Source organism: Narcine bancroftii, chromosome 12, assembly GCF_036971445.1.
Source record: "Narcine bancroftii isolate sNarBan1 chromosome 12, sNarBan1.hap1, whole genome shotgun sequence".
NCBI lineage: Eukaryota > Metazoa > Chordata > Chondrichthyes > Torpediniformes > Narcinidae > Narcine > Narcine bancroftii.
The window spans coordinates 15,575,279-15,599,575 of NC_091480.1; the positions used below are offsets into that span (position 1 = coordinate 15,575,279).

The 24,297-nt window shown below is 39.1% G+C and overlaps 1 protein-coding gene and 1 long non-coding RNA gene across 5 annotated transcripts; one reads left to right on the forward strand and one right to left on the reverse strand.

Annotated features, from left to right (window-relative positions):
* The first annotated feature begins 3,165 nt into the window (after positions 1-3,165).
* rogdi (rogdi atypical leucine zipper) lies at positions 3,166-23,797 on the forward strand. Of its 2 annotated transcripts, XM_069906631.1 has the most exons (12): positions 3,175-3,217; positions 5,362-5,485; positions 6,462-6,533; positions 9,192-9,246; positions 11,257-11,337; positions 12,920-13,015; positions 14,801-14,899; positions 17,121-17,234; positions 17,379-17,540; positions 19,231-19,280; positions 20,256-20,382; positions 21,627-23,797. In XM_069906631.1, the coding sequence occupies exons 5-12, from the start codon at positions 11,329-11,331 to the stop codon at positions 21,666-21,668; spliced, it is 699 nt and encodes a 232-aa protein (XP_069762732.1). In that variant the 5' UTR covers positions 3,175-3,217; positions 5,362-5,485; positions 6,462-6,533; positions 9,192-9,246; positions 11,257-11,328; the 3' UTR covers positions 21,669-23,797. The 2 variants fall into 2 exon arrangements, with proteins under 2 accessions (XP_069762731.1, XP_069762732.1); XM_069906630.1 differs by lacking the exons at positions 5,362-5,485; positions 17,379-17,540 and adding an exon at positions 7,451-7,533 and having other exon boundaries at positions 3,166-3,217.
* LOC138747422 (uncharacterized) lies at positions 7,640-12,458 on the reverse strand. 3 transcript variants are annotated; one of them, XR_011347492.1, is made up of 4 exons: positions 12,070-12,458; positions 11,605-11,714; positions 10,074-10,134; positions 7,640-7,767 (listed from the first exon to the last, which is right to left on the reverse strand). It is a non-coding gene; the product is annotated as an uncharacterized lncRNA (long non-coding RNA). The 3 variants fall into 3 exon arrangements; XR_011347490.1 differs by lacking the exon at positions 10,074-10,134; XR_011347491.1 differs by lacking the exons at positions 10,074-10,134; positions 11,605-11,714.
* Positions 23,798-24,297: the final 500 nt, after the last annotated feature.

A 24,297-nucleotide genomic window follows, 5' to 3' on the forward strand; every position in this document is an offset into this window, starting at 1 on the left:
TTCTAAATTCCAGTGAGTACAGTCCCTGATAACTGAATAGGCTTCATCTCTGGAATCAACCTGATGGCCCTCCTCTCCACTGCCTCCAAAGCCAGTACATCCTTCCTCAAGTTAAACATGATTACTTGGAAGACTGGTCAGTAAGAATCCAGTAACTAACAATTGGAACTGCAACATGAAAACATCCAAACTTTGGGAATAAATCTGGAAGTAATAGGAAAAAGGAATTGAGAAATGTAATACCTAGTGCAGCATTGCAGTATAAGAGTTTCCAGCAGCAGACCCCAAATATGATTTTTTTTAACCATAGAATTGACTCACCCCCCCCCACCCCGTACCAGATTATACAGAATCCTTAATTTTATTTTACATTAATGTTACTTGTAAATCATAATTCCCGTATGTCACAATGTAATGGCAATAGCAGTGGGGGGGGGGACTAGCAAAATTAAAATGACACCTTTAAATTACAATATCATATGCATGGCCTAAATGTATTTAAATTTACATAGCTTCATGTGGTTTAAGTGAAAATTTGGTAAGAAAACAATAGAATTCAAAATAAAAATGTTTAAGAACCACGTCAAAGTTGATTTTAACATTAAACTTTATTGTGGCATTACATACATTAATGCATTAGGTTTACATAATCAATAATGGCCCAGATAATGTAGAACTTGTGGACAAATGCCAAAGGAAACATAAATAAAATAATAATATAAAGCTAAACAGGAACACAAGCAATTCAGCATTTTGTAAACATCTCAACTCGTTCAGAACCTCAAAGCTGAAAACTTGTGAATCACCATCAAAACTAATGCCTTTCGCCAACTCACTTTCAATTGATAATATCGCCTTGACAGTCCCATGATAGATCGCAAAAAGTTCTTTATAAGTTTCAGCTTTGATAAGCTTCTCTGACATGAAGCCACAAACACACAGATCGTCAAAAATAATTTTAGGCTATTGATATAGATTTTATTGATATAAGTTTACAAATACTAATCACAATATTGTAGCTAAAATGCCAGAAAATTTGACAAAAGCAAGCAAAACCATGTGATTCATTGTAATTGGGTAATAATGTCAGCTCTGACCTAGGTTCAAAAAGTAAATTAGTAAGTTAGAGATAGTCATTATATGTTTAATTATATAGAATTAGAATTAGTAGGTATATATACTACAAGTTTCAATCTTAAAACTGTATTCAGTGTACTTTTTTTTCTTTTCATGCCCTTTATCAGGATTTTGGAGTGGGAGGGAAGGGGAGAAAATTGTTGAAAAAAGCATGTATTGATTTTGGGACATTATTTACCATTTGTGTATGGTACTTAAAGCAGGTAACAAATTAAATAAAAATTTTTTTTAAAGTAAATTAGCAGAGAGTTTTAGCTTTGTAGGTATATTGATACATATGAACTGGGCTTATGAAAAATGTTTTTGTTATAAATATAGGGATATTTTTAATATAAAAAATAGATTTCTGCTGAAACACTGCACAAAAGTTTTAGAGCAAGTCATGTTGGTGTCACCCAGTTCAGTCCGCACTCCCGCATCCCCTTAGTGACGCCAGTGAGAATTGATGGGATGTAACTTTTTGTCTGCCAGCTCCGACTGGTTTTAAAACTTGTGAGAGTACAATGATTATCCAAAAAACAAACTAGAATAAGTTTAATTACCACCCCTGACTCAGACATCCCTGGTCTCAAACTAGAGAACAGCAGCTGGCTGCCTATAATCCCTAAAACAACACAAAAAAATGGTCAGAGCATGCCTTTTCCCATTGCACTGCATGCCTGCTCACCACTGTCTACTACAGAATCCACAGTGGCCTAATCAGCAACTTGAACCTACAGAACAACATTGGAAGCTAGATGTTATTTACTCATTTTCTAATGATAACAAAAGGCCAAGGCAGATGAATATTTCCCCCAATATATTTGTACTGTGACAGAGTATATAGATATGTTTTTGGGAGATAAATTGGGAAAGGTTTGTTAGAGTAAGTCACATACAAACACTTTAAAACAGATCTTATTTAAAATACTGGAGCTCTGCCCTATGCTAGACATGTTGGGGCCAACAGTCTTTGCAAGACCTTTGGAGAGTGCCCAAGGGACTTCACTAATGGACTGTTGTTTACAAAAAGGCAACAGATGAAAGATCTTGTTGGAGCTGCAGATTGTCTGGAGTTGTTCTAAGAGGGTCATATGGTTTTGCAACCAGATAGAGTCAAACAGGCTTTCAGAGAGAGTGAGACACACAGATCACTTCCACAGTGTTACAGCCAGCAGAAGCAGCTGGGACGGATACAGGGCTTGTGGAAAGCCCCATTTGGAAAACAGGTTTGTAAGTGCTTTGTTCAGCTTGGTCAAAACCCTTGTGGTTCATGCAAGAGGACTGTCTTTCCAATGTTTCACTTGGAATAATTGTGTGGTGGTGACGACCTGAAAGAAAGAGGTTATCATCTGGAGAACCCTGAAGGGGTAAGTTTCGTCAGCAAGACCCTGAAATGGCTGATGGAAGTACATCAGTTGTGGGTGTCCAGCGAACAAGAAGTCTCTCTTTGAAAACCGACAAGGACCTTTCCGAGCGGTAACCATTTACCTTTCAAGCACCAAAGACTGTTAAATGTTCAATTCTGTGCACAGTCTAAGAATGGCCTGCAACCAGTGAACTTGGAGGAAATGAGATTGGACTGTGAACCAAAGAACTTTTCTGAACTTGCTCACCTGTGCTTAGAATTAGAAGGAGGGGTGGGGGGGTCAATGATCTTTCTGGTTTGAAGATCATTAAAAGCACCTGTTGTTGTTAAAAGCACCTGTTGTTGAAGTCACGATTTGTCTTAGTGAATATCTATTGCTGCTGGGTTTTTGGGGTCCTCTGGGACAAAACGCTCATCATCCCTCGGGAATAACGACCACTCAACTCACTTCACAGCAGAAGCGGACACTTAATTCAGACGAACCCAGCACCCCAGAAGGCTTCATGTGTGAGCCCGACACGTCCCCTCTCCGGGCCGAGCCGGCTTTTGCGCGGGGTCGGGGGGAGGTGGAACACATCGTTTGCACCACCAGCGAGGCGCGGGGACGCCTTCAGCCGGTGCACAGCTGGGGGGGGAGGGGGGGGAAGGATTTGGGTGCTGGAATCGGAAGTGCTTCCCCTTGTCCTTCAAAGCAAGATGGCGGCGGCGAGTGAGGCAGAGCGGGCCGTGCTGGTGAGTGAGTGGAAACCCCAGCTTATTGTCACAGGGAGGCCGTGCAAGTTTGCAGACGGCGCCGGATTCCAACCCGGATCACTGACGCTTCCAGATTCTTGTATATGGATTAAAAAAAATACGAGAGGCATTCAACGGGTCAAAAAAAAACGCCCCAATCTTAGAATCCCCTCCTCATCCTCACCTCCCCCACCGGCCTCCACATCATCTGCCAGAATTTCCAGCACTTACTATGGGAACCCATCACCAGGCACATTTCCCCCCCCCCCCCCACCTCCCCCTCCCCCCCCCACCTCCCCCTCCCCCCCCCACCTCCCCCTCCCCCCCCCACCTCCCCCTCCCCCCCCCACCTCCCCCTCCCCCCCCCACCTCCCCCTCCCCCCCCCACCTCCCCCTCCCCCCCCCACCTCCCCCTCCCCCCCCCACCTCCCCCTCCCCCCCCCACCTCCCCCTCCCCCCCCCACCTCCCCCTCCCCCCCCCACCTCCCCCTCCCCCCCCCACCTCCCCCTCCCCCCCCCACCTCCCCCTCCCCCCCCCACCTCCCCCTCCCCGCCTTCCGGAGGGACCGCTCCGTCCGTCATTCCCTCATCCACCCGCCCCCAGGCCCAGCAGGGGGTGCAGCACTTGCGCCCAGATCTCCTCCCTCCCCACGGTTCAGGGCCTTTCCATCGAAAGCAACACCCAGGGGAATGATTTACTGCATCCGGCGCTCCCTTTGCGGAGAGACCAGTCGCAAATTGGGAGCGTCTCCGCTCCCTGCACTACACCTCCCAGGTGCCAACCATTTCAATTCTGAGTCTCGCTCACATGGCCTTATGTTCTATCCCTCCCTGACCACCCTTATTTTCCCACCTGGGCACTCTCCAGCCAGATGGCATTAATAGCTTTCAGCTAACCTGCTTGCCTATTTCCCCCCTATCCTTTGCAGTTTTCCCCCTCCACCATCCCTCCTCCTCCTGATCACTGCTGCCCCCATCCCTCCCTTCTCCACCTATCATCTCCTGCCTTTGCCCACCATCCCATCATCCTTTTGTTCAGATGCCTGCTGACATTCTTCCATAGCTTGATGAAGGGCTCAAGCACAAGATGTCGGTTATGTATTTTTACCTCTTCAGGACACTGAATGATCAACATTTCTGGCTGGTACCCTTCATCAAGTTGACCGAAACATTAACCTTCAGTAGATTTATTTTTGCTCCAGTTGGTTCCTCTATGAGGAAAGGTAGAATTTATAACCTTCACCATGATATTCCACCAAACTGTCTTCCCTTCCTGTCCCTTTTTTATTTTCCTTAAGGAACTGATCTCTGTAGACTCCCAGGGTCATTCATCCATTTCCCCAATACCTACACCCCCTTCAAGTGGCACCTTTGGGGCAACAGGAGGTGCAAAATCTGCTCCTTTATCCTATCTCTTCATACAATTCTAGGACCAAAACAATTCATCCAGGCAACAATTTAATTCATTTGCACTTATTCTAAATTAGTGCACAGTACTGAGCCCTCACAATATTGTCTCCTTTACATTGGAGAGACTAAACTCTGCCTGGATGAATATTTTGATAGATACTTTCATTCAGTGTCCATGAAGGTGAATTGAGTTTCCAGTTGCCTGGCATCTTAATTTTTCTTTGCAGTCCCACATTTTCTCAGTGCTTAGCCTCTAAAATAGTTTCAAAGAAAGCTTAACTTAATGATAGCATCTCTGCTTTGAGCTGGGCATTGTATTTAACTATTTCAGACCACCAGCCTTTTTATTTTGCATCAGACTGGTCAATTTTCTAAAGATGCTGCCTATTTTATTGGAGTTTTCTAGCATTCTCATTTATTTCAAATTTCCAACAGTTTCTTTATTCTGTATTGCACAGTTCTGACATTTTTCTCTATTTCCAATTTAATTCCTGTATTTTCTCCAGGCAGCTTAACTGTCCTCAATATTTTGACCATCCTCTATATTACTGACACTGATTAATTTCATCTGTTTTTCATGGCATTGCAGGCATTTAATGATATCCTCTCCACTTCTCCAATGGGAAGCTGGAGGACTCAGTAGGTTAGCAGCTTCCATAGAGAGAAATGGGCAGTCATCCTTTCGGGTTGGGACTTTAAGACTAGGATGGCAAAATGACCTTTTGATTTGGCAGGAAAACAGCATTAGTTTGGGAATTATACTTAAGAAGTGGACTAGAGGTAACTGGAATTGGAAGATGTAAAGAAAAAAAATCAACATTTCAAGATTATTAATAGTCATCAAAGAAAGTGGTTAAAGTAAGTTTATTTATGCAGGATTTACATGAGCTGATTTGTCACTGATAATGTGTTGCATAGAGAAATTGGATTAATATTTAAAGGTGACATTGAATCTAATTAAAGATCTGGTCAGTGGGACTAGAAGGGTGGGGATTTGTTACGGCATGGACTAGTAGGGCCGAACTGGCCTGTTCTGTGCTGTAAGTGATTATATGGTTATATATCACAAATGTTATATGGCGAGCTCTCCACTGGCCACCGAGATAGAGGTGCACCAAAGAAGAGGTACAAGGATTGCCTAAAGAAATCTCTTGGTGCCTGCCACATTGACCATCGCCAGTGGGCTGATATCGCCTCCAACTGTGCATCTTGGCGCCTCACAGTTCGGCGGGCAGCAACCTCCTTTGAAGAAGACCGCAGAGCCCACCTCACTGTCAAAAGACAAAGGAGGAAAAACCCAACACCCAACCCCAACCAACCAATTTTCCCTTGCAACCACTGCAACCGTGTCTGCCTGTCCCGCATCGGACTTGTCAGCCACAAACGAGCCTGCAGCTGACGTGGACATTACCCCTCCATAAATCTTCGTCCGCGAAGCCAAGCCAAAGAAAAAAGAAATGAAGTTTTTGTTCATTGCATTTGGCATAGGGTATAATTAGCTGGCTTCATTTCTTATCTAAGGCATAACTTGGTCAAGTGTGTGTGATAATTTTTAATTATGGGAATTTGTTTAGATGAGCTGAGTATCCTTAATAGTCAAAACTTCTACAATGCCCATGGTTGTATGCCAAGAATAAAATTGTGTGACAAATCATCAATTTTTTGATCATCTCTTTATAATATAGATAACAAAAATCTTTAATGTATCTGTAGAAATTTTAAATTTAATTTTGTGTTCAGTGTCATTGATGCCTTGTATCTTGAAATAAAAGCACTCTGAACCCCAAATTATGTTGGTGATAAGGATTATTCACTTTTTTTTGTGATGTTTCAGGAGGAAGAATTTAAATGGTTATTGCGTGAAGAAGTTCATGCTGTCCTCAAACAGCTAAAAGACATTCTTAAGGTAATGTTTAGAATCTCTGCACAGGAAGCTTAGTGTCTTTTGTGCTATGCTTGCACAACAATTTCTCGACAATTACTCTCTCAGTGTCAGAATCTACAAGAAGATCATCAATTCTCTCTTTCTGAAGCAAAAAAAAACATAGATTGGCCAGTATTTCCAGATAGAGGTGATTTCATTGGTTTGTTGGAATTTTAGTAAATCTTGTTGCAACATCTCTGACCTTTCTACAATATGCACACCAGATTTGTTTGCAGTTCTCTCAAGTATAGCCGAAACAAGCAAATAGAAACATTTAGCGTAACTTCTCTGATTTCAGATTTATCTCTCGAAAACAGGGGTGGGCAACTTTTTACTATGCATGGGCTGGGCTGCGCTGATGCTACAATAAAGTAAATAAATAAATAGATGGAATAAATACAATTATGCATTTCAGGTCAGGGAAGGCATCTTCAAATCTGGAAATGCACCAAAAATCACAAGTTAGTCATTAAAATTACATAAAAAAAAAAACTATAAAAGTAAAAAAGGAGAAAAACGAGTCACAATGTAAACAAAATTAACTAACCCCAAAATAGACAGCAGTGAGAGGGATAGAATGTCACACAAAGAGAGGATAAGCCTCAAACACAGAGAGAGGAAGTTACAGAGAGGGATTTATGCACAGATGGGGGAAGGGAGTCTCACACGGTGGGGTGTGGGGGGGGGGTGGTTCTCTAGCACAAATGGTTTCCGATTGCTGAGGCTGCCTGTTGTTTGAATTCCAGATAATGGGGGTTTTACAGTACTTGGTTTGCCTTTTTCTACACTAATTGTTGCTGATTGCTTGATGCTGCCTATTGCTTGAATTCTGGATAACAGGGATTTTAATGTATTTGGTTTGCCCTTTTCTACACTAATGATAGGCTCCTCTTGTGCAGGAGGCCTCCCGGCGCTTTACTCTGTCAGCTTCTGGATCTGAATGCCAAACAAGACAGGAGAACTTCAAACTGGGAAGCTCAGCGTAAGCAGTTGTCCTCAGTTTATCCTGTACTTTATGGGAAACGATGATTTTTAATCATTGTTAATTTAATACACGTTCCCAAAGAGCACCAATCAGGAAGAATCAGTTTAATCCAAAATATAATTTTTAATCATCTTGGACAATCAACAGGAGGACTGCTTTGCATGGTTTTTTTTCTCATTTGGATTGGATGACTTGTGAATCTTTCAGCATCTTGACTGGCTTTGTTCATTTCTGAAAGTATCCAAAAATATGTGTTGTTAAATGACATTTGCAAATCACTAAATGTTATGTAATTTATGGCTAAAGGATGTCAAATAGCTTTTTTTTTTAAATCATGGCATACTTTGATCTGGAGGCTTTAATTTTTTATGCATTGTTCTGTCCAGCTCTCCTGTTTTCATCTTTTTGAATTCATCTGATCCCAATTAACTTCCATTTGAATCTCTAACTACAATGTTTCAAATTGCTCTTTGTGGTTCACTTTCCCAAAGTTATGTGATTTCTAAGAGTGAATTGCTTTGTGTCCAAAAGTCCCTCCAATGGTCTGACGTGTAAAGAGATCTGATTTCATGCCTGCTATTAAAGACTCAAATTGGGAGCCTCCAGCATAAACAAAACTGAGAGGGGATCTTGTAGTGATCTTTAAAAAATGTTTGTGTAACTTCCAGTGAGGTAGATGAAGTTTGGGATAAACAGCTTCTCAGGAGGCTGCTTAAAGATTGTTACAGATTGGAACAAAGGCTGAGTAGAGACCTTATTAAATAGGTCTATAAAATTATGAGGGTCATAGAACTTGAGGACAGAGGGTTTCAGGTGAGGGAGGTAAAATTTAAACAGGATGTTAAATTAAATTTAAATTTAGACGTACAACATGGTAAGCATTTAATAAAAACATTGGCTAGGTATATGAAAAGGAAAGATTTAGAGAGATGTGAGCCAAATGAGATGAGTGTATTTGAGTATCACGATCAGTTGGATTGTAAGGCCTGTTTCCATATGACTCTAATTCACTATGAATTAAATGCCCTTCTCAAAGTAGTGATTGATTGTAAGAGGAATGTTGTTTGAAGAAATGCATTTCCATGCGTGAGAAGGAACTGGCCTGATGGACCATACATTCGTGGTTCACGCACATATTGTTAAATAACATTGCAGTATCCAACTCTTGATCACTTCACTTATTACTTAGTGTACGCGATTTTGTTGGAACACCAAGCTTTTAGAGGAAGCTCATCCGCCTGATGCCTTGATGCAAAGTATAATTGCCTGTTTTCTGGCAGTGAAACACAAGGCTTTAATTTTAGCTGAGCTCCAGATCTTACAAATAATAAATCATGGTAAGGAGTAAGTAGAACAAACAAACATGCACCATATTATTCTGTAGTGCATCCATACAATCCTTGAGAAAAGTAATGGCCAGAAGTATTCTGCAAATGGGAAAGGAGCAGTGTGTCATGTTTTTCCTCCAGAGGATCCAAGAGAGTGTACCACGTGGTGAAATAATCTTGTTGATCACTCTGTTAACTGTGAATTAAAATCTCGTACACCTTGTGATTTTCTTCTTTGTTTCCAATTCTTTATAACGACATGTATTGATAGAAATGATGTTATAAATCATGAAATGAACACTTTCTTAGATTGATTTTCTCATCCAGCACAGATCAGGTGAAGGGTGTTCTGACTTTACAAGGAGACACGTTGACTCAAGCAGTGAGTACAAATCCAACAGAGTAGAAAATAAGTGGCTACATGGATAAATAGATGAATTTGTAATTACTTTTTTGAGTAATTGCCAATGCATCTCTGGTTAAAAATATTTCATTACTTGCAAGGTGCATGTATATCCAGCAATCCAATGCTATAGTTTTTCAGGGCTGAATTTTTATGATCAAGGAAATATACAGACCATGTAATTTTGAACATTTTTGTTAGTGGCAAAGCTAACAACATCCTGCATACATGATTAAAGTGTAATTGGGTGAGTTTAATGCAGCTGTGGACTTAGCAAACAAATGTTGCAGTACTTGTCCTCAAACAATGGCAAGAGGCAGATTTGCTACTAAATTAACAATTTAATTTATATACCATTTCTAATTAGTGTTATATATTGTCAAAACATATAAATGACAATACTGTATAACTTTAGAATTCTCAAGGCTACGGTTATGAATTCATCACATAAAAATACAGATGACTAGACAATGTTTCAGCTCTGCGTTCCCTTTGAGTTTTAAAGTTACTGTTGTATTGACAAGTATGTACTTAAGACTAGAGATGGGTTTCAACTTTCAAAGCCAATCTACTTTTTGTGAAAAGAGCAACGTTATGGGTCTTTGGCTCTCTTTTGAAGTGTAGTCACTAAAGTTGTGCAGTAATTGAGGCAGTTAGTTTGCATCCAGCAAGCTTCTCCAAATAACCTTGTGAAAATGAATTGATTATCATTTAAAAGCATTACAAAAACATTAATATTGTTTAGGACAGCAGAAAAAATTCTTGGCTTCTCTCTAAAGTTATGTGAAAACATCTTGAATCTTCACCTGAGAAATCAAATGACCATCGTGTCTTTTGTCTACCTCACTGAAACGAGGTTTTATTAACCTAAAAATAAATATAAAATGTAGGAGATACTCAGCAGGTCAGGGATGGGTGGTGAAAGAGAAGGAAAGTTAACATTTCACATCAACAACATCAGAGATAAAAAAAGCTTAAAAAAATAAGCTTGTTTTAAAATGATGGGGGATCCATGAAGAGAACAAATAGAATATCAGTGATGGGGTGAAGGATCAAGGAACGAGGTTTGAGAAAATAGTAAAGACTTAATAAATGCAGTTAAGAAGATATAAGTGAGAGCAGAGGAGGGAGAAACCAAGTGCTGAAACTGACCTATAGCACACAGCAGTTGAAGTCAATCTAAAATAAAAGGGAATGCTGAAAAGGCCAACCACATCTGGAGAGAAAAACTGTTGTATCAGACCTAAATCGTTCTGATACACCATGCTAATTAGCTAAAAATGTTAAATTCAATAAGCAATATACACTTATCAAAAGTGCTTATTTTTATACATATAAAGAGGTCTACCACATCTTGGCAGCACTTGTACCCAAGATGCTGAATGTGAATTTTAATTGAAGATTTGTGTCATCCTTACTCCCATTGTTTCCTCTACATTAGAGAGACTGGATGCAGATTGCGAGATCACTTTGTTCAGCACCTTTACTCTGTCTGCTGCAATAGTGGGAATCTCCCAGTGGCAACTCTTTTCAATTCCCCGCTACATTTCAATGCCAATATGTTTGTCCATGATCTCATTGGCACCCTCCAAACAGATGGCATTAACATCAATTTCTCTAGTTTCTGTTAGTCCCCCCCCCCCATATCTCTCCCCTTCCTCATCCCTATTTCTCTGTTCCTCCCTTTCTCTCTCTTCCTTTCCTTCAGCTTTGCATTCACAGAGCCACCCCTCCCAGAATCAATTCTCACCTGTCCTCCTATCCGTATCAAATTATTGTCTTTTGTCTTTTGACCTGTTCTCATCCCCCAGCTCTTTCCTCCCTTCTCTCCCAGCCTTTTTATTCTGGTGCCTACCTGCTTTTTGCTCATATCTTGAAGAAGGGCTCAGGTCTGAAACGACGGGTTATATATCTTTACCTCCTATGGATGCAGCAAGATCTGCTGATCTCTGTGTTTTTACTTAATTGAAGATTTGTTCTCTAAAATAGGAGATTAACCTGAGGCTGCCTAAACACAACCAGGTTCTGCATTGTTCATTCAGGGAGGACAAACACTGGAAAATGCAACAGGTAAAAGCATTCATTGCAACAGTTCTTCTTTAATTAGACATGGGTGTTCATTTTTAAAAAATAAGATTGCATTGCTTATCTTTACAAACAATATTGGTGGCAGAGTTTTTGCATTCTGGCCATGAATGGAAGAGGTTTACTTTTGTTTCACTTTGTGTAACCATTTAACCGTTAAACTTTTAGAGCTCAATAACAATCTTTTATAAGGATGAATTTTGATTTTTTTAAATGTTCCACTTGGTGCTTACATGTTCTACAGATACTCACCTCTTCAAATACAAATGTAGAAACAGAATTCAGAGACTGTTGAATTTACTGATGGCACAATACGTATCAATCCTGGCCTTGATTTCTCAGTACACAAACATCCCCATTATCTGGATTTCAAGCATGTGGCAAAAAAAAAAATCCCAGAAAATAAATAGGTAAAAAATACAAAAGTTTAAAATCTGTGCCCCTAGCAGTCAAGCCGCCCATCCACGCAACATGCAATTTCAAGCAACTGTAAAATTTGCTTATCTGGCATCTACCAATCCCCATAGGTGTTGGACACCAGGGGTTTTACTGTATTTTGTTTAAATAGCTGGAGAAATTGTACTTAAATAAACAAAAATACTGTGGGTGCTGGAAACCAAAATGAAAATTCAGCAGGTCAGCCAGTAACTGTGGAGAGAGATGCATTGTTAATTGTTCTGGCCTAATCTCATGAAAAGTCAATAACTGTGCACTAACCTTAGTTGGGTGGAGTGGTTCATATTTAACTGGAATGTTGTTCGGAGGGAATGGTTGGTAGCAGGCACATTGATCTAAACTATTTGGCGTTCATTCCCTCCCTTTCTGATATTAATTTATTTTTCATCAAAGCAACAAAAATAATTTGCATACATTTAAATTTAGACCTACAGCCAGGTAACAGACCCTTTCAGTCCACGAGCCCCTGCCGCCCAATTACACCCAATTGACCTATACTCCAGTACCTTTTGAATGGTGGGAGGAAACTAGAGCGCCCGGACGGAAGAAGCCCTATGCAGTCACAGGGAGAAGGTATGAACTCATTGGTGCTGTTACAGCATAACTGCTACACTAAACCGTGCCACCCTAGTGTTAGTATCCCAAGTGGAGGAATTTGCCTGTAAGAACATTGGTAGTAGGACTGCATTCCAAGTATTGTGAAGCTGAATGCAATGAACAGCTGTAACAATGGAGAAGAACAAAAACTGCTTATACTGGAATTTTGAGCAAACAATGAGCTGTTGGAATAACTCAGCAGGTCAGGCAGCATCTGTAGGTAGAAATGGTCAGGCGACATTTCAGGTCTGCCGTTCCTCCAACAGCTGGTACAGTCAACAAGGCACATTTCTGTCCCATCGGCCTTATTTTGATTGTGCAGAAGTACAGGTCATTGGACTTTAATGGGCCAGAGCGATCTCTCTCACTCTGTTTATTCTTGTCGACCTGTATAATCATTCCCTAATTTCTTGAGGTTCCTCACATTACGTATTGACCTCACTTTCTTCCCCCAGCTCACCCCACAATGTGCCCTCAGTGCTTCTTAATTGATCTTATCTCTCCATCTTCCCAGATTCAGGATGCCAGGAATCATGTCGGTCAAGCTCTGTATTTACTAAATAGCAGGGATCAAACATACCAATTTAAGAGTGGGACAGAGGTCAACAAGGTCAGTGATTCTTTAGCATTAAATATCCTCTCGTCAGGTTCAATCAGTGGTTGATTAAAATCCTTTTTTTTTTTAAATCTTTCGAATGAATGATGGCCTTTGATTTTTTTGCAAACATGCAGTGCCTTCCGTCTGAAAGTTGCCCATACATTTGATCAAAGTTAACTTTCAAGCATTGTTCGAACAAGTCTAGAGACTTGCACAGGAACATTCCCCAGATAAAGTAAACATTTGTAGTTGCTCTGCAAATGTATCCTGTCCAGCTCCCCGGATTGGGTTTGGTTCCTTCATCTTTACAGTGATCTCAGCTGGTTTGGTAGTGGAAATGTCACACTTTGGTTGGGTTTCCTGCCTCATGGCATACTCCAGCACCTACTTTGGGCAATACAGATTGGAGGGCAGTGGTTAAACATCCAAATGTTTAAACTCCCAAACAAAGACTCTGGTCTCAAATATGAGACGTAGCTTCCTGGATGAGGCTGCTTGCAATACTTGAACTTTTTGCATTGGTAAGCAAGTTATTGCTTTCAGAAGAACTGCAGAAATAAAATGCAGTTTCTATCGGAAAATAATTTTACTTGCCTTTCACCATGATGACAGAATTCCTGCTTGTCTGCTTCTAAAGGTTCCTCTAAAATACCAATATGAAACATAATTTCTAATTACACTCGGACACAAAGATTTTGCTTCCTGGATATTTTTGGGTCTATTTTATGGATTTTGGGCTGTTGATCACAAAAACCACCTTTAAAAAAAATTCCTATCACGTACTGTTTTTTTAGATATAAACTATTTTTGTGATTTTCTGTCATGTTTTAAATCTACTACAAGCAGACAAAACCATGAATTACAACCTGCCATTGAAAATTCATTTTCTACATTTGCACTTGGACTTCTTCCCTGCTGATCTTGGTGCTGTCAGTGACGAACAGGGTGAAAGGTTTCACCTGCGACCATAGAAAAGTGGTATCAGGCAACTGGAAGCCATCAATGCTGGCTGAGAATTGATGGACGCTGACAAGATAGGCTTCATATGCTGAGCATATACAAAAATCAGCGGCAAAATTAGGTCAGTTGAACTAACACAATGTGTCAGGATCATTATGCAAATAAACATGCTAAATTCAATTAAAATTAATTTAATGTTTCTTCAGCTTTCTACTTGATATAGAAAATCTGAAATAATCTTTGTGTTCAGCTTGAAATTGCCTATCATAATTTCTAATTCTTACAGGAAGTAAACCTTTTGGGGAAAACATGTTGTCCAGTGTTATTTATAAAGGCGAGGTAATATTTGTGAAATGATTTTGATAATCAGAAGTGTATCAACATGACAGAGTAAGATCAGAAAATCTTTTTGACTGCGAAATATTTAAATTCATTTTTCTTTCAGTTGAAAATTGCTTCACATTGTATCCAGCCTATGAAAAATGACTCAATTCACTTCTTCTGGTGAGGCAATGTTGACTTGTTTGTAAATTTCCTGGTCTGTCTTTCTAGGGACAATACACGTCTTTTCATTGAACCATTCAGAAGCGTCCACTCATATTTCCTCTATAGAAATAAAGCAAAAAAAAAAGTCTTGGTCTCTGCCCCAAAATCAACAGTCAGCTTAACAATTTAGTTAAATATCTGTGGACGGAAGGCAGTTTTTCCTTTATTGTAAATGGAATGAAGACAGCATTAAATTTTAAAAGAATTAATTCAAAGGAATACATGAATGAAAATTGGCCATTCTTAATCTTGACACTTGGGGAAAAAAAACAAAGACTTTTTCTTTTAAAGCTCATGGATGCAGTAATGTTGCAGCTAACCCGTGCTCGCAATAGGCTTACCACTCCTGCAGCTTTGACACTCCCGGAATTAGCCTCGAGCAGTTTAATGGTGAGTATCCACCCTCCTCTATGTTTGATGATTGTTTTCGTGTTTGCCTCTCTCTCATTGTTTCTAAAACGTCAGTGCAAGAATCTTATATTAACTTGACAACAGAAGCCAGAGGTGATTTTTTTTTAAAGAGTTCTCTCTGCATCTGGATGTCTGTGACTAGCAGTGCCACACAAGGATTGCTTCTAGGATCCTGGTTTGTAATATACAAGAATGGCTTGGATGTGGATTTGAAAGGCAACATCAGTAAATTTGCAGATGGCACGAAGATTGGTGGACTTGTTGATTGTGAGGTTTTAGGCTGAAGAGAAATATCGATGTATTGTTGAAAGGTCAGATGGGGTATATCCATCTGCCCTTCATTACTCAGGGCATTGAATACAGAAGTAAGAATTTTATGCTTTAAATTTATCAATCTTTGTCAGTCCTCATTTGGAGTACTGTGTGCAGTCCTGTCACCAAGTATCAGAAAGATGTGATAGTGCTGGAGAGGGTGCAGAGGAGCTTCACCAGAATGTTTCCTAGCATAGAGCAGTTCCGTTATGGGAGAGATTGGAGAAACAAGATCTTTACTCTCCAAAGCGGAGGAAGGTAAGCGGGGATGGTAGGGGAATAAATAGATTGGATGTCAGGACTCTTTCCCCCATATTGGAGGTATATAGGGCATGGGGTTTAGAGTAAAAGGAAAAAGAATTTGAGGGGCAATGAGGAATATCTCCCTCGTGCAGAGAGTGATAAATGCCTAGAATGCACAGTTTGGGGGAGTGGTTGGATCTGAATTGCTGACAACATTTAAAAAATGGGGTGAAACACAAAAGTTTGCAGATGCTGTGATTGTAGTAAAAACACACAGAAATGCTGGAGGAACTCAGCTGGTCTCTCAGCCTTGAAGAAGGGTTTTTTCAACATTTAAAAAGTGTCCAGATGAAGACTTGAATCACTTAGGCATGTATGACTTTCGACCAAGTGCTGAGCTGTTGGATTAATACAGAACAGTGTGTGAGCTGGGCTAAATGGCTTGTTTCCATATTGTACAATTCTATAATCCTCTCCTTCCCTTTCTCTTCCCATCCCACTTCCATCCCTTTCTTTCCACCCTGTGCCTTTCTCCCCATTAGCTAAATACCTGTCCACTCCCCACAACCCCTCTCACCTATTGGCAACTCCAGTTTTAAATACCAACTTTAGTGTTAGTGAGAATGAATAGCTTGAAAACTGTGCCACAATAATTGACAGATTTCAGGTTTATTGTCAGAGTACATACAACCCTGACATTCTTTTTCTGTGGGCAAGGCAGAATTACCACTTATTGACAAAAAAAATGCACTGCATATACATGTAAACAAATAAAGAATTGGAAGCAGATAACAAATGTAAACAAGCTGACTGTGGAATACAGAGGGAATTTGAAAAAATCAATGGAGTGCAAAGTAAAAGTCCTTAAATAAATCTCTGATTGAGTTTGTTGTTGAGGAGTCTGATGGTGGAGGGGTAACTGGAGTTCTTGAACCTGGTGGTTTGAGTCTTATGGCACCTACACCTCTTTCCTGATGGCAGCAATGAGAACAGTGCGTGTGCTGGGTGGTGTGGATCATTGATGATTGCTGCTGGTCTCCGGCGGCAGCATTCCCGGTCGGTGTTCTCAATAGTTGGGAGGGTTTTACCTGTGATGTCCTGGGCTGTGTCCACTATCTTTTGCAGGACTTTACAGGGTATTGATGTTCCCATACCAGACCGTGATGCAGCCGGTCAGCACACTTTCCACCACATTGAAATTTTCAAGGGTTTCTGGTGTCATACCAAACCTTCGCAAACACCTGAGGAAGTAGAGGCGCTGTGTGCCTGCATGTGGTAGCAGAATCCATGCCAAAGATGTTAAATTTTTTTTAAGTGTGACTTTGGGGAAAACTGGGCATCATTTTGCATTTGAAATTTATACTGAATTCTTCACCTTGCATTGAATACAATCCTATAAACCTACTCGACAATCAATGTCCCTCACAGATCATAACCCTCTATTTTTCTTACATCATTGTGTTGTACAATGCTCATAAATGCATATATACTTGTGTTATTTTGTTCCCTTGTCACTTAAGTCAGATCATTTTAGTATCTTGTAACATCTTGTTAATAGTAAACAAAAACATCAATCATTAAGAATTTCAATTTATTGACTTGTGTTGACTTACGTTATTTATTAACTATCTTGATTCTCTCATAGAAAATGTTCACACCATCTCTTCCTGGGGACGTCTTTGCCAACTTCTACATAAATCTGAGCAAACTTTGTTTGATTGTCTACCAGCTCCATCTTCTACAGCCCAATTTGAATAAGGTGATAATTAAGCAATGTTTAAGAAGGAAACTCATTCAAAGTAATTGGTATAATTTGGTTTATTTGTTCAGTGTCTGGTTCTTTTTGAATGTTATCTGATGCAAATATAATTCAATTTAAATAATACTCATATTAGATTCTTAGACTTTGTTTACAGCTCTTGATGTTATTCCAAATGTTCATGGACTAGAGCAGGGGTGGCCAAACCACAGCTCACGAGCCACACGAAGCTCTTTGACATATAATGTGCAGCTCACGGAAATATGTTGGCTGAGACAGGAATCATATGAGCTGGTGCTCTCAATGGTAATTTTAGTGGGCATGGGTTGCGATCACGCGATTGTGTCAGTTCTCAAATATCTGAATTGTTTCGTTAAACACTTTTGGCCACCCCCTGGTCTAGAGTTTTTTGATCAGTTCCATAAGTCTTCATGAAAATGAAGGAAAAGTAAAGCAAGCTGAGGAAATACTCCTAAATTTTAAGGATACTGCTTGGTGTGTTTTTTTTAATATAAAGTGACCTGAAGCTTGTGAATGCAAGTGGCTGAGGAAATTGAAAGGAAAAATATTGACCATATTTCACTTCCTTATATATGGGTAAATGATTACATTGAGATCTATTCCAATGTACTTGAATTTGTCAAAAAATTATTAGGCGATGAATATGGAAGCGTAAGAAATAGGACCAGGAGTAGGCCAATGCGACCTGTCGAGCCTACTCTGCCATTCAATGAGATCATGGCTGATCTGATGATAGGCTCATCTCCGCCTACCTGCCTTTTCCCCATATCCTTTAATTTCCCTTACTATGTAAAAATCCACCCAACCTTATCTTAAAGATATTTACTGAGGTCGTCGCCACTGCTTCAATGAGCAGTGAATTCCACAGATTTACCACCCTCTGGGAAAAGCAGCTACTCCGCATCTCTGTCCTAAATCTACTACCCTGAATCTTGAGGCTGTGTTCCTTAGATCTGGCCTCCCCTACCAATGGAAACAACTTATCTGTGCCTTTCATAATTTTATACATTTCTATTGGATCCCCTCTCATTCCAGCGAGTACAGTCCCAGATGATTCATTCTCTCCTAAGGCTAACCCCTTCGTCTCTGGAATCAACATGGTGAACCTCCTCTGCACTGCCTCCAAAGCCAGTACATCTTTCCCCAAGTAAGGAGACCAGAACTGCATGCAGCTCATCAGTACCTTGTACAGATGTAGCATAACCTCTCTGGTCCTAAATTCAATCCCTCTAGCAAAGAAGGCCAATGACTTCCAGAAGTCATTTAAAATAATTTCACCAGAGGTTTTTGGCAAAAGTGAAAGTCCATGACATGTAGGTAATCTGGTTGAGTGAATGTTACTCAGGAATCTTCAATGGGTCTCAGCTTTTTAGCAGCAGAGTTCTGGATGAAGGAATAGATTTTGCATCCTTGACTACAATTGTGTCAACAGCAGCAGGTTTTGTAATTGGAAGCAGGTAATTTCAGACTGTTGCTTTCCAGCTACATGCCTGTATATCACTATACGATCACCTTTGTCTCCTGTTAGTGTCTCCGTTAGATAGGATGATTATTTAAATATGACAATGTTAGGCTGTTTCTTAACTAGTCTGTGGAACAGATGTTTCCTCGTGGGCAATCTAGAACTAGGAATCATGGTGCTGACATTTAGTACAGCATTAGCTTTTTATTATTTAGTGTCATTGGGTCATTAAATCACTTTTGACCTCTGACTCTAAGATATAGGAGCAGAAGTAGGCCATTCTGCTCCGCCATTCCATCATGAACTGATCCATTCTCCCACTTAGCCCCAGTCCCCTGCCTTGTCAGAAAAAGTGTCTAAAGAATTATTCTTACCAGTCAGTTCTGATGCCCTTCACAACACGAGCAAAACATTTCATTAAAGATCTATAATGTGTGGATATTTTTTAAAAGTGGGGATGGCGGGGTTGTCAGTTTACGATGTTGTCTCATCAATTTTGTTTCGGCCATTTAGAACTTCAAAGCCGCTGGAAGCTCTGTGCTTCACAATCCAGGATCCACGTTGTAAGTGCATCTCTTACTTTGTTCTTGACTGCACCAAGTCTATCCTACTCTACTCTACCTGAAGCACTAGTTTGGTTTGGCGAGCGATCTTCTTTCCCTTCGATTTAAATTTCAAACAAATGAAAGATGCAAAAGAGATATATATTCTGAATGGGAACTATTTAAATTTCAGTGAAAGGAAACGTTAGGATCCAGAGTTGACTTGTGCATGCATTTTGCAAGTATATTTTATTTGCATTTGGTACTGTCTTCCAAAGGTTTTATTAATTATATTTTGAATGGTTATCATATTAGATGTTTGTCTATTTTATAGTGATTAAAAAAAAATAGATGTTGAGGTTGGTTTCTAACCACTGTTTAGGATGGCACATTAAGATTTGGGCAAAGAGCAAAAATACACCAGGGAATAGTAGTAGCTCTGAAACTACTGAAGGACAAAAATTAGAGGCTGCATGTTTTAAAAGATGCCACTAAAATAATGTAGTCTTGCAGAATTGCATTGGGGGTGCAACATTTTTTCACAGCTATTAGCAATAGAACTGGGAGGGGGATTGGTGCATTGCCATAAAATAAAACAATAAAAACCTCGCTGATTAATAATGCCAACTATTTTATCTCCAAGAGGTACAGAAAATACTAGAGGACCTGCATTTAAATTAGGGGAGGGGAAAGTTTAGAGGAGATGTGCAGGGCAGATTTTTATACACAGAGGGTATTTGACAAACAATAACACAGGATACAGGGCGTTTCCGACATATGTCCATTGCAAGATATGACCGGTCGGCTAGAACGAAACCTGGACATAAGTTGAGGAGTACCTGTAGTCAGTACACCTAATTCAATAGAGAAACCTTTTGGGTGCCACGCAGCTTTAAAAATCAGAGTCGTGCAAGCAGTAAGCAGTTACTTTATAAGCTAATATAAGGGTGATGAAAGAAATGAACGCAGATTTTTATTTTCATTTTTGCTTTGCAGCGAGATTAATAACCAGAAATATGAGGTTAGCCATGTACACAAAGTGGAATGTGTGATCCCCTGGCTAAATGATACACTGGTGTTCTTTACCATTGCTCTACAGCTTTGTCAGCAACTGAAGGACAAGGTATAATCTGTCTTCTTTAATCTGTAAATTAATCAGAAGATTTTTTTGCATTGTGCATTTTCACTTAGTAAAACAACAATATGACCGGCTTGAGTTACTGTAATAAAATCCTGTCATATGAATCTGAATGCAATGTTATGATTGAGTAAGTGTCATCTGGTGAGTCAAGCTTATTTCTCCTGATAACACTGGACGTCAAATTTTTTGAAAAAGTTTGCTTCTTGTTAAAAAAAAACACTGGGGATTATGATAGACCAAGTTGAACATGATGATAATTTCAGATTTGCTGTATAACGTTGAAATTTGGAGAAACATTAAATTAACTTTTATTGAATTTAGCATTTTTAATCACGTAATGACACTGATAGACTGCATTGACCTAAAAATGTTTTGCTGATTTTTGTTTGTACTTCGCATCTGATGCCTCTTGTGTCAAGAGTCCAACAATAGTTGGCCGGCATTGATGGATTCCACTTGCCTGATACTGCTTTTCCATGGTTGCAATGTCCTGGTGAAACCTTTCACCACGTTCATCACTGATCAGCAAGAACAGCAGGGAAGAAGTCCAAGTGCAAATGCAAAAAATGTATTTTCAATGACGTTTGAAGTAGTCTCAAATTACGACAGAAAATCACAGAACTAAGTTATATCTAAAAAGGCACCTGATAGGAAAATGTCATGGTCATAATTAGCTGCCCAAATTCTATAAAATACACCCAAAAGTGTTAAGGAAGCAAAACCTTCGCTGCCCAGTGTAATCAGAAACATGTTCTTCGGTCAGATCCATACAGATGTCTGTGGTCTTTCTCCTCCACCCCTTTTTTTTCTCCTCTCAATTCCTGTTTAGTAGAGAATAAGCAGCAGACAACTCTGCTTCAAATAATTTTACTCATTTTATTGTCTACAAAATTGCTGAAAGTAATCACTAAGGCATTGAGATTTTATCCTTCCTTGCCAAGAATGGAATCCATCTTGAACTAACTGCTTTGTCAATTGAGTTTGATTAGAAATGAAGTCAATAATTAGCCTTAAATAAATCTCAGAGTTGAAGTTGGTGTTTAGCCGAGCCAAATTATGTATGTAATTTCATGAAAAAGATATGACAAAACTGGCCAATTTAGAAATACGTATTTGAGATTTTACCATTGTGTAATGTAGTTTTTATATTTAACTTCACTTATTTCCCCACTGTATCTTGGTTAACCTGACAAATAATTTAATTCAATGATTTTTCTTCCTCACAGATCTCTGTTTTTTCCAATTACTGGAACTTTAAGCCCTACTGATTTTGATCAACAGACTAAATGAAGATCAGTTTGTACTTTGTACCTACTTACTACTGCACCTCCCAGTCTGCCTACTGTAAATGCTGTGTCTGTGAACATGTCGATCAAGAGGTTGCACTGGTGCACTTTTCTCACCTATGTTAGCCACGTTTTTAAAGAGTTGTAATCCTTGTGGAGCCAGGCCAAGTGATCATTGAAAATATCACCAGATGGTAAATTTTAAGCCACGAAATGGATTAATTCAAAGGTTTTCCTCAAAGCATTAGGCTTTATTGTCATGGCCTGATTCTCAGCTGCTGACAGATAGAAGAATTAAACAATTAGGTAGAATATTTGGTGTAGAATTATACCAGTTTAGATCAACCTCTGGGTTTTGGGAAATGAAGAAGGGAGATATATCTCAGTGTTCAACCTCCGAAACTAATACTTTTGGATTAGTTACCAAGGAGCTGTAAGAACAAAAGCTATACATTATACCTCTTTTTGGTCAGTCAAATATTTTTGACCTGCAGTATCCTAATGAGACTTCACTATTTTCATCAAGATGAAAAGGAAAGTGAGAAAAGTAATTTAATTATACTTTTTCATGTGTTAATTTTGCATTTGTGCTTGTCATAAATTAATCAAGTTTATTTTATTGACAGCTGTATGTCTGAATTTACATCCTTGTATAATGATTTCTGTAATCTGGGGACTTTCATTTATTCTGTTTAGGGGTTTAGTAACTTAGAATGAACAAAAACTAAAAGCACTGAATACCACCTTGATTCTCCAGATAATTGACTACTTGGGTGACTGATGCTTGGTGAAATGATGTAGTTCATGGAAATTGTTTTTAAAAATAGGAGCTTTTGATGTAGTCAAGTATTCACATGACGGTCAGTTACATTATGTGTATGTTTATATTGAGTGTTGGATACATGCACATTTTAACCACTGAAATAATGGATTTTAAACTGGCTAGCTAATATAAAAGTTTAATTTATGGAAACTAAGAACAGTGGAAATAACATTTAAAAAAAGGGAAACCTTTGCTGGAAATGTAATCTCTACCATTAAATCAGCAGACATGGTTTTCATGTCTGGGAAGTTTTGCACAAGGCAATCTTCAATTGAGTAACGCGGGTCATAAATGAGGTCTTATTTATGTATTTCATCTGATTAATTTGTTTATAAAGTGAGTCTGTATCATTAATACATGTTAATATTTCTGTTTGCACCACATTGGCAAAGTGTTAAAACTGATTTGCCTCATGCAAGGAGGAATCTCAGTGGTACTGTTTCAAAATTGGAATTCTTAATGCTGATTGTTTCAGGATCCTGGTTTTGTATTTTAACAATGTGTAGGAGCATTGAAACTTGCCACACTTAGCTCCAAGTTTTCAGCCATTTGACCACCACCATCATTTGTATTCCAAACAGAATTTGATGTTTCCTGTAAACTTTGATTTTTTTTTCCATTTTTATAATGTACTGTGATTTTCAGTTTCAGCACTGGGTTGGTTGGATATTGTTCAAACTTTTCAACCAAAAAAAGGAACAAAATAGAGTTTTGGGTCAAAGAACCTGACTCCTTTCCTAGAGATGATGCCTCACTTGTTGAATATTTCCAGCAACTGCAACTCCTTTTATTTTCATTTCAGAACACTGTACTACTTAGATGTAGCAACTATGTTTGCACAAAGCTCTCTCAGTTCTGATTTACCCAGGTTTTTGGTGTGATATGCACTACCACTTTCTCTCATTTTACACTTTTAGTAGACTACTGTTCATTATGAAGTTCTGCATACAGTTTGGTGCTTTTCAGTAGTGGAAAGATGTTGCCTTGGCTTGCTTGCTGATGTAAAAAACTAGAATCCCTTTTTGATCATTCTCCTGAAATATTGTTACATGTGAAACTGTTTATTTGTCAAACATCAAGTTTTAACAAAGGCAGTTGGATAGATCAGTTGTAAATGAAAGGAGCATGAATAAGCTTGTAAAACAAAATTGATGTCTTCCAATATAATTGTTAATGTTCTTGTGATCAACATTCTAATAAAACATTTTGATATTTGCTACATCTGGAACTGGAATGTACTGTGGACTGAGCAAAACATTGCTTCAATAAAGTATTGAGTTCAAAGAAACAGTCATCTGGCACTAATTTACATATGATGTTAATGGGAATGGTGCGAATCCTACAAGAATAAAGTGGTAGGGCAAGGGATATGTTCACAGCCTGGAGCTTAGTGTTTCAAACCTTAATTCAAAACTGCTTCAGTTTGTAATTGATTCTCTGCTTTGGGACAATGGTGTTGTTTGCTGCAACATTCAAAATGTTGGCCACACAAGATTCTAATTATGCAGTCATTGTGCTCCACCATTATCATTTGCAAATAGTGTTTAAAAAAAAATCTCAGCATCTTTTGTTTTCTAGCAGAGTTGATGCCCTGCTTTCCTCAGTGAACCCTTGTCAGCTTGTTTATTCACACATCTGTTCAAAAATACAATTCTCTAGTCAGAACTGAATTATCTGACAGCATATGAAAAAAAAATGCAACATTTTACAATGAGAGCAGGTAGCTAGATATTGTTGATCTGTTGTGCATAGCCCACAAGACTTGTATTTTGATACAATTCATCGGGG